Source organism: Anopheles arabiensis, chromosome X, assembly GCF_016920715.1.
Source record: "Anopheles arabiensis isolate DONGOLA chromosome X, AaraD3, whole genome shotgun sequence".
Classification (NCBI taxonomy): Eukaryota; Metazoa; Arthropoda; class Insecta; order Diptera; family Culicidae; genus Anopheles; species Anopheles arabiensis.
The window spans coordinates 3,908,015-3,918,680 of NC_053519.1; the positions used below are offsets into that span (position 1 = coordinate 3,908,015).

General features: G+C 48.9%; 2 protein-coding genes across 2 annotated transcripts; one reads left to right on the forward strand and one right to left on the reverse strand.

Annotated features, from left to right (window-relative positions):
- The first annotated feature begins 144 nt into the window (after window positions 1-144).
- On the forward strand, window positions 145-7,920 carry LOC120906852 (lysophosphatidylcholine acyltransferase-like). The gene is made up of 9 exons (XM_040318954.1): window positions 145-570; window positions 654-799; window positions 3,254-3,471; window positions 3,564-3,831; window positions 3,907-4,170; window positions 4,281-4,434; window positions 6,221-6,328; window positions 6,408-6,546; window positions 6,618-7,920. Exons 1-9 carry the CDS (start codon window positions 454-456, stop codon window positions 6,728-6,730), a joined length of 1,527 nt encoding a protein of 508 aa, XP_040174888.1. The 5' UTR covers window positions 145-453; the 3' UTR covers window positions 6,731-7,920.
- LOC120905518 lies at window positions 6,375-10,585 on the reverse strand. Its single transcript, XM_040316367.1, has 3 exons — window positions 10,514-10,585; window positions 7,951-8,519; window positions 6,375-7,280 (listed from the first exon to the last, which is right to left on the reverse strand). The coding sequence occupies exons 1-3, from the start codon at window positions 10,583-10,585 to the stop codon at window positions 6,872-6,874; spliced, it is 1,050 nt and encodes a 349-aa protein (XP_040172301.1). The 3' UTR covers window positions 6,375-6,871.
- Between the last annotated feature and the right edge of the window lie 81 nt (window positions 10,586-10,666).

A 10,666-nucleotide genomic window follows, 5' to 3' on the forward strand; every position in this document is an offset into this window, starting at 1 on the left:
CGTGCAGTTGTCGGCATTGTTGGCCCATCGCTTTGCACAGACCGTGGCGAGAATTTCCCGCGGGCGAGAGCCAAACGCCGTTGCGATTCTCGCGCAGAAAAAAAGGGGGCGCACAAGATGTTGAGAGCGATGTTGAGCTCGCGCGCCCCCGTCAGCATTGCCTTTCACTGTCTCGCGGACGACGAACGTGCGTTTTTTTGACGTGACGTCGGAAAGGGTAGCTAAGCGTGGTTGACGGCTGTGACCGCGAGATACGAAGATCGGTTTGGCGGCGGCCCCCATTTCGCATCTGGGCGGCCGTTAGCGCGCTCGTGTTAAAGCAATTAGTGTGTGCTGTGTGCTGTGTGTGTGTGTGTGTGTGTGTGTGTGATTGTGTGTAGGCAGTGTGTGGGTGACGTGCTGTGTGCGGCAGAATCGTGCATTGAACTCCAATCACCAACAAACTCTTTCAAGATGAACTTTCAGCGATCAACTACGATCACGAGCACGGTCACGCGCATCCCGGAAGCGGAATACGTGAACCCGTTCGTGCTCAAGCTAGATCTGGACGATCCTTGGGAAAGGAGAAAGGTGCGTGTGATGGAGTTGGCTGGCGACAGAGCCGTACATTGATTAATTTTTTTTCTTTTCTTTTTTTGTTGCTGTTGCTGCAGACATATCTGATGACGTTGCTGGTGCTACCGATACGGGTCGTGCTGATGGGCCTGTGCCTGCTGGTGGCGTGGGCCTTCGCCTCCATCGGGCTGTACGGGCTGACCGAGAAGGAGCGCCGCTCGGTACCGATTGCTGGCTGGCGACGGTAGGTTTCCGGTGGGTCAGGCGACCACCAGAACGCCCCCAAGAACACGTGTTTGCAAGCGCACTGCGTCCAGCAGCGTGGACTCTCAAACCGGTTGAATGGATTAAGTGTGCGCGAGACCGAAAGAATTGAGAGAGAGAGAGAAAGAGAGAGAGAAAGAGAGACAGAGCGAGAGAAAGACGTAACAGCTGAGTAATCGAACGATACCGCGCCGGATCAGCCGAGCGTCGTGGAACCTTTGGACTACGCCTCACACGCACCTCGCTGGTTGGCGGCGCGCGTTATCAGCCACTTCCACGCACTGGAGAACCACCCGTTGCCGGCACCCGACGCAAAGCACACGCCTCCCCTCAGCCTCCGCGCCACCGAGTAATGGGTGCGCGCGAGAGCGGGACAAAGTTATTTTTAAAACGCAGACCGTCTCGTCACCGGCGGAAAATGTGGCGTGATCTGCTCGTGTATCGCGTGTAGGCAACAGCAACAACAATAACAACCTCGAACCGGCTTGCGCTTGCGTCTCTTTTAACCCAATCGCGCGCGCTTCCCTTGCACGCGCGGCCTTCGCGTTCACCGTTTGGCAGCGTTTGTACTCGCCCGTCCTCGCAAGTAAAAGGCAATGGCAAAGCGACAAAGATCTCGTTGTAATGCCTTTGTGTGTGTGTGTGTGCTGTTTGGTGTCTCTTTGGCACACTTGTTTGGCCTGCCCGAGCGAAGTCCCTCGTGGGGATTTCTGTATTAGAATTTGCGTCTTCCTCAACTCGCAATGTTGTCCTGGTTGGCGATTCTTCCCGCGGCGGCATCGGGCCGGTGTGTAGACGACGGTGTGTCATCTCGATTGTTTTTGTTTTTCGCTGTGGCAGTGTGAGACCGTTGACTGTCACCGGGGACCGAGCGCGCATTTGCTAGCTGCGCAAAACGGTTGCAGTCGCGGCCGGGCAACAACAATCGAATATTTTTAGTACCCCATGCACAATCACAATGCAGATGAAAAATCTGTTGTCTACTGGCCAAGAATTGTTACCCCAACTAGCTACTACGGGGGTGGGGGGGGGGGGCGGGGGGAACTACCTGAGAGAGAGAGGGAAAGAGAGCACTAGCGTTGTTTATTCAGTTGTTTTATTCGCATGTTAGCACAGCAAGATATTGGAGGAAATGCTGGCAAAAACTGAAGAATAATGGCTCTAGATACTTGTACCCATCTATTATTAACTCTGTAGCCCTTGCTTTGAACCTAAGGTGTCTGTTTTTGTAGGTATTGAAAGCATACTTTACCTGCGAATTGTAATACTTCCAATCGTATGTAAATTTGTTCTCAAGATACCGATTTTGTTGCTGTAAAATAATGTTTTGTGTTCCACAATTTTTTAGGATTAGGTTTTATCGGAATCGTAGAAATATTTAATTAAAAAATGCATCTTAAGGTTGAAATGTTCCCAGCGATACGCCATAGCCAAAACTTGAGGATATGTACACCAAAACTCATTTTGTGCCACTGTTTTGACAACTCAAAGCACGTAATAGTAAGTTGCACTTCAGGTATCTCAAGTCTCAGGTATAATCGCACAAATGATGGGGCTAATCCTTCTATAATGCTACATTCACTAGTTGACTAGGATCCTCCTTACTCTAAAATGAGGTACTTATGACGACCTCTAACATACCTAAATCCAAAACCAAACTAATACTGGTCCTAACACCAATACCTATCCGGGTTCAAGAATTGCTCATGACCTAATGCTGGTACTGGACCTGATGTTGAAACCATACCGGGCTAAGAACTGATCCCAAACTGAACTCATACCGGTTTTGGAACCGTTCATGACCTCATGTCGGTCCTGGATCTGATACTGAACCTATACCGGTCCAAGAACTGATCATGGACCCAAACCTGCCGTGGAACCTGTCATGAACCCATACTGCTCTTGGAACCGATCCTGACCTCATGTTGGTCTTGGACCTGATACTGAACCTGGAACCGAACCGAACTCATATCGAAACTCTGTAGCGTAGAATTCAACGTAGGAATTAGTGTAGGACATAGCGTATGAATTTCAGTAGAATTTGTGAAGTGATATTCTACTGATAGCACAAGTAGTGTCTGTATTTGTTCACACTTCATATCAGCTGGTATTCCTTCATGTTATCTGGAAGTTATTAGGCCTGCTTCCGGCACGAGACGCAGAGGACCCGCACAAATCAGGATGATGGTCCGTTTGAGTCTCTTGAAATGAACAATTGTAGCCATTGTCCATGTATCTTGAAGAGCGGGTTATTTGCTCTTAGTAACGATCAGGGAAGAATCAGACCACACTTGGATATAGGACCATACGTTTTTTAGAGCAAAAACATATATTGTTCCTTATAGCGTTGCAGTAGTTTTTCAGATCTTGCCTTTAGAACTAACACCGGACGGCACCTGACGACCACCTGACCACGCATTGTTTCTCTTTCCAGTGAAATGCGCGAGCTGACCGCAGTGGCCATGCGGATGGTTTACTTCTTCGGCTCGTTCCACCGGATCCGGGTAAATGGCGTGTGTGCGTCGCCTCGCGAAGCGCCAATCGTGGTCGTCGGCCCGCACTACAGTCTGTTTGACGGGATCGTGGTTGCGTACTGCGGTCCCTCGACTGTCGTCGCGAAAAGTAAAGCTGCTGATCTACCCATCATTGGCAGTAAGTCGAGCAGTAGCAGCGTGGCATCGAATTGCAAACAAACAAACTAAATCTTCTCCCTTCTGTTTCCTTCTTCTTCACACTTGCCTCAGAAATTATCGACATCACGCAGCCGATCTACGTGTGCCGGGAGGATCCGAACTCGCGCCACATCACGCGCCATCTCATCATCGAGCGGGTCATCTCGAAGGAGGACTGGCCCCAGATACTGATCTTCCCCGAGGGTACCTGCAGCAATGGGCACGCGGTGGTACAGTTTAAACCGGGTGCGTTCGGACCGGGCCTGCCGGTGCAGCCGGTGGCGATACGCTACCCCAACCGGACGAACACGGTGTCGTGGACGTGGGAGGGTCCGGGCGTGTAAGTTCTCGCTGCCGGTGCCTTCTCTCAACCTGGAGTGCTCTGCAACAGTTTTGCGTTAATCCCTTTTTGCAGACCGGTACTGCTCTGGCGTACGCTGACCGCCCTGCACACCGGGCTGGAGATTAACTTCCTGCCGGTGTACTATCCGAACGAGCAGGAGCGCAACGATGCGAAGCTGTACGCGCTGAACGTTCGGAACTACATTGCGCAGTCGCTCGGCATTCCCGGGACCGAGCACGGGTACAACGATTGCAAGCTGATGAACTACATGATCGCCATCGGGATGCCCTACTTTGCCTGGAGCCATGACATTGCGAAGATGCGCCGTTGGTTAGGGTAATGTCTAGTAGGGAATGGGGCGAATTGCGTAAAATCACACGTATTTTGTTTTGTTTTGTTGCTATAATTGCCCTTTTCTCTCTCTTTATGTGTTTTTTTTTTTGCAGACTGGCTGACGGCAAGCGGGAACAGGAGCTGGTAGAGCAGTATGCTCCATTCACGGACCGGAACGCATTCGTCACGCTGGAAGAATTTGCCGAACGCTTGAACGTCTCGGTGGATAATGATTCGACGAGGATTTTGTTCAAAATTTTCAACAAGGTAAGTTTGGAGGCTGCTAACAGGGTGGCCACTCAATGGAGAGAAACCGGCAGTCGGATGGGAATTTTAGGTATCCGGAAATAACCGGGAAAACTGGTAATTTCTCCTAAAAAACAGGGAATTTAGTATAACTCTTATACGATCGCAGTGTATTCTGAATTCCTGATTCTATCTTTAGAATGCGTGCAAAGGATATTTGAAAAGATAACGCGAATTCCAGGTGACTTTTAACTCCAAGGGATTCATTAAAAGAAAAAATGATTCAGATCCCATACCCGGGACTGATCGCGTACGCATTTCGATCCTGGAATTTAAAGAACTCATGCTGGAGCTAAAACTGATTCCAATCCCAAACCGGTGTTAGAATAAGTCATGAAGCTACACTGGCTCTGAAACTGTTCCTAATCCCCCGGTCCTTTAACAGATCCTGAAACCATTGGAATTTGGAATTGGAGTGGAATTCCTGGAACTGCATCTAGAACTTACACTGAAACCATATCGGTCCAGGAACTGATCCTGTCATCATACATATCTTGTAACATATACCTACCGGTACTGGAACTGATCTCAAGTCCGTATTGGTCCTTGAACTAAAGAAGATCCCATATCGGTCCTGTGACAGATCCGGTCCCCATTCCTAAAACCTGCACCTAAAGTAAGACATCTTCTGACTTTGAGGCTTTCTGGACAGTTCCTTGGGCTACTTATTGGAAAACTTTCCTCATGCGCCGTCAGATGACATACTTTAGCTATGCTTCTGCCAAACATTAGACCGATATACGGAACAATGCTCGAAAAACAACGCAAACGTTTTCAACTATAGAATTACTGACTGTTACTTGTATCGTTCATTAGATTTTTTCTCAAAATTCAACACTTAAAAAGTTAAAAGAAATGTCATTTGAAGGGCTCTAACCAACGCGCTAACTTACGTAAATCTTGATAAGGGCATCTGATATCATATTCAGAGTTTTCTAAGCCGTTCAGGCTGGCTTTGGGCAAACAGCAATGCTCTATATATACATATCTCTATATCCGCTCGAGTGGCATTGGAACATGTGATACTTTTTAGGTTCAATTTTTCAAAACTGGGACTCAAATGGTTTTAGACATGCAAGAATCAAAATTCCCATCTACTACACGACGGCCGCATGATCTCAACATGTTGACAAACTCGATTCAATCTGTTAATAGAGCCTTGAATGAATTTCTGTCAATGAATTATTTAAATCTCCTTATTCTCCTTCTCCTTATTCTCCTCTCGTGTCGATGTGCTTTCAGTGACTTATTTATTACCATAGCAGGCTAGTCAAGTCCTACGTATGGGGGCACGTTCCATTCGGGGCTTGAACTCATGACGGGCATGTTCTTAAGTCGTACAAGCTGACGACTGTACCACCAGACCGGAATCGTGTCACTAGCAGATAATTTTAGATTTTCTTCGTGTCTACGTAGTGTTTGGGCAATGTAGATGAGTCAAAAGCCTGATAGTGGAATACTTTTTAAGCATCCGTCAAATGACTTTTCTTCCGTTTTTATAGGGTTTCAGTCGCTATTGGTGCCATTTTAGTGCTACACTATTTTTTTTTTCCTAAAGGTGTGATTTGATGATCCCTTGTCCATGCCCTTTGAGGCCGTTATTCGCCTTTTTGTGTTAAATAAATACATAGGTAATCGAGGAAAAACCAAAAAAAAAAAAAAAATGAGGAATTTAAAATCTTCCTCCGAATGGCCACCCTGAACTGTGAGAGATAGAGCGAAAACTAATAAAATCTTATCGCAACAGGATAAGGACAGCGCAGGAGTAATTGACTTCAGGCAGTACTTGCTGCTAGCACTCTTCCTGTCCACCTTGGGCAAACCAAAGCTCGACTTGATGAAGCTTCTGTTTAAGGTAATGTAAATTTAACACAAAAAGACAAACAAAAAAGCAAACCCAATGATATATGCTACGATTGCATTCTTTATTGCAGCTGTACAGTGAGGAGCGTGATCTGATCGGAAGCGACGGTCTTTACCAGGCAGTTAAGCATCTAGCGTCTGTTACGCCGGCGGAGTGCAATCAGCTGTTTGCGGAGGCAGACACCAGCCAGCGGGGAGTCATCTCCTTCGGTAAGCGGGCACCGCAAACTGCATTCTACTGGGTCATATATTGATGTGTATTTTTCTCCTGTACTGTATAGAGCAATTTGAGCGCACCATCAACTGCCACTCAGTGCTGAACGAACTGCAGGAGCTGAACGAACCGAAACCGTACGCAGCACCGCAGCAACAGTCGGCGCCACAGACCAGCTAGAGTTAGTTAGGCGATAGGAGCGGTAGAAGCAGGAGGGGAAGGAGTAGCAAGAGTATTTTTGTTTACCAACAGCTGTACACCGCTGTACCAGCCGTGTCTTGCCACCAACAAACCAACCATCCAACCAACCGACCCGCGGTCTTAGTCGTGCCGCTGCACATCACACTCCTCGATGCGGCACACGAGCGGTACGTCGCTCGGGTGGGGCAGATGGCGCGGCGCATGATCCAGCCGGAAATCGTCCACCAGCTGGCGGCGGTACCGGTGCCACAGCAGCTCGGTGAGAAACCAGCGAAACAGCCGATCGCGGGACGGTTGCCGCTGCTCGAGAAAGCACCGAACGCGGTTCCAGATGTTGCCCCGGTTCTGCGGCTTCTCCAGCAGCCAGTAGCGCGGTATCAGCAGACACTGGACGGGGGTGCGCGCGTACACCGCCCGGTCGACCATGTGCTCGCCGATGCCGAACACGGAGCCGCGGCTGTACGTCGCAATGTCGACGAAATGGTACTCGATCCGGTCCCGGCCAGTCGGCGGTGGCGGTCTGCTCGGTCTGCGAAAGTTTAACAAGGGGAGGGAACGTAATATTATTTAGAGTTAAAGAGAGTAGGGTTAAAGTGAATACACATTACAGTTGTAATGGAATAGCCGTTTGTACAACGATTGAATTCGCTTGGGTGGGTGCGAAAGGTTTTAATCAATAGTAGTAAGCGTAGCAGAGATTGGGAGTCATATTATTTTGTTAGTAAGAAACATTTACGATACTTTACATACACAGTACTGCCATTACAGAGATGGCAATTGATGTAACTGGGTTTTTGTTGTTTTGGTAATCAGGGTCACTTCACACTTATATAATATCGACAGCCAATTATTGTGTATATTGCTTGTAACTAGCTATTCTACCAGTTACTATTTCTCTTTTGCTCTTTTGCTATTGTTTACTCATCAACAAAATTTTGAATTTCTCTTTTTACTACAATTTGCCATCTCACTGTGAGCAGTCTTTTACCGTATGTACTTATCGATAGAGGGGGTAACTGTAAAGCTTAGTTCTTACACGCGGCTCTATGTATTTATCTCAGCGTAAGGGCTACAGCGCTACAGCTCGCTTAGCTTTTAGGTCGCGTCTTGTGCGTCTTGTTGCACACTCAAACCCAACTGTAACGATTAAACTGAATAGCCGATAGTGATGAGTGTGTTTGCAATGACCTCCACCTTACCCGACCGTCGGCAAAGGCTCCACCGTGTGCAGTGCGTCCACCCGTTGCGCCCGGCGCCGATGAAAGCGGGTAATCTCGTCCTCGGTCGGCTGCGCACGTGACAGTCGGTAGCGCTCCGTCGCCGTCCGGCTGTCCCGCCACCGGTGCAGCTTCAGGCACTGCAGCAGGCCGCACTCGCCGCTCAGCATGAAGTGCGCGTAGTTGACGGGGGCCTGCCCCTCCACGAACACCGTCTGGTCCGGCTCGAACTGGCGGATCTGGGCCCGGTGGCAGCAGTCCCGCCGCTGCTCGTCCGACCACCGGTCGAAGTAGGAGAACCGGGCCAGCGCATCCAACAGGTCCGTCCGCCCGTCCGGCGTCAGCTTGCGCGGCTGTCCGTGGACAGTTTGAGAATGGCGAGAAGTCCGGAACTGCTGCCAACCCGTGTAACGCGGACCCGGTGTCCCGCAGCCGACTGCGGCGGTGTCCGCACGGTCCCGCGACGGAATAGTTGGGTGCGCGCGTGCTCGCCCCTGGTATGGGTGTGCGATATTGGAAACGTTGTCGAAGTGAAATTTATTGAAGCCATGCTGTGGGTCAGAAAGGGAGTTGGAAGAGAGAGAGAGAAAGGATGAGGGAGAGCTGCGAGGCCCACACACCAAACAGACATACGTCCTTGAGCATGCAATGGTGACCACGTGCACTCTAGCCTACATTTAGGCGCTTTGTTTCGTACCGTTTTTCTTTGCTTCCCCCGCAAGCGCGGCACCGCTGATGTACGGCAAAAGTCACGCGATTTGACGCGCTATGCTAATGTGAGTGGGTCGTAAACGTTTCGGTTGTTTTGTTGTTGTTGCTGTTGTTGTTAGGTGCAATAAAAACACGAACGAAATGGGCAATCGTTTCGTGCGCCACCGCTCCCTAGGATTGGTTTTGGTGGAAGTTAAGTAACGGGTAAGCGTTTAGCAGCCTATCCAGTGCGGACGGTGTGGAAGTAGGTGCAGTGGAAGGTAATAACAGTAAATTTTATTCAAAACAGACAAGCTTAACCTTGAAATTTTGAATTGTGTTGCACAAAACTAGGGAACCTTTTTTGTGCCTGAAGTTGAGACAGTCTTGGAGACGTCTCATATGTACTCGAACGTGCTCAAATAGAACGCTTCATATAGCTCGTGTATTAACAGTAATCTGGTTCAAATGTCATATGATCCCATGTCCTATGATCCCTATGTCATATTTAGTGATATAATTTGATTCAGGGCCTTTCTCCAAGATCTCGTGGAATTGCATGACATTCTTGGAAATCTTAGCAATAACTTCCAGACTGGTCGCCTATACCTCCAATACTTCAAGAAGGCTGAGATGGCGTTCGCGAGGATGTTATAGACCTGATCATGCGTTTGGTAGCCTTCAGAAAAACGGGAGATTCCTAACATAATTGTCTAATGTTAAAGAATATCTTGTGTTCCTAATACGCATGTTCTATTTGTCATCTAAATTGCAGGCCAGCAACCTACATATAATGACCCTTTGTTGACCCGTTTGTAGTGTTCGATGCATTGATTTTTTTATCTTATGGATTTCAATAACCCCGTATCGTACTCCTGTTGCTTTCGTATTGTTTCTATATGTGATATCTTCAACGTATTATTGTAATGGATGTACTTGTACGACTCACGCTAAAGACTAACTCATGTTCGAGAATGTTGGGTTGCATTTCTTTGCCTTCAGAAACCACAGGACGCGATATTTTCGCTTCCTGACATGTATATTGATGTTCTAATGGCTCACTTGTTTTCTGTTAGGCCTGATGCATCAACCTCCCGGTCAAGCGGACGCTTCTTGTCGCTCAGGGTATGTCGTCGGCTATTCGGAACCGGGTGTTCTTTCGATGCTCTGGTTGTTGTCTGAATAAGATATCAGAGTACAGAACAAACGCATATGAGACCTTCGAGGTACTACCTGCTTGAGATGCGAGTTGCATTCCAAGTCATCTGGAGTCGTCCGGAGTCGTCTAGGGTCGGAGTTGTCAGAGACTCGGGACGACGCACCACTCCGGAACGAGTCACTGTGACCTGGAGTCACCTGAAGTTGAAATCAGAGTCGGCTGGAGTCGACCAGAGTTGACCAGAGTCACCTGGAGTCGGAGTCACCCAATGTCGGAGTAGTACGGATTCGTCTGGAGTCGTACGGAGTCGGCTGGAGTCATCCAGAATTGGAGTCAACCGTAGTCGGAATCGTCCAGAGTTGAAGTCAACCGGAGTCCAAGCCGTCTGGTGTCGTCCGGAATCGTCCGGAGTGGGAGTAAACGGACACTCGGGACGACCCACCAATCCGGAACGAATCACTCCCACCTGAAGTTGAAATCAGACTCGGCTTGAGTCGATAAGAGTTGGCCGGAGTCACCCAGAGTTGGAGCAGTACGGAGTCGTCCGGAGTCATCCAGAGTCGTAGTCAAACGGAGTTGGAATCGTCCAGAGTAGAAGTCAACCGGTGTCCAAGTCGTCTGGAGTTGTCACTTTTGACATGGAGTCACATGGAGTCGGAATCAGAGTCATCTGGAGTTGACCAGAGTTGGAATCACCTGGAGTCGAGGTAACCCAATATCGGAGTAGTACGGATTCGTCTGGAGTCGTACGGAGTCGGCTGGAGTCATCCAGAATTGGAGTCAACCGTAGTCAGAATCGTCCAGAGTTGAAGACAACCGGAGTCCAAGTCGTCTGGAGTCGTCCGGAGT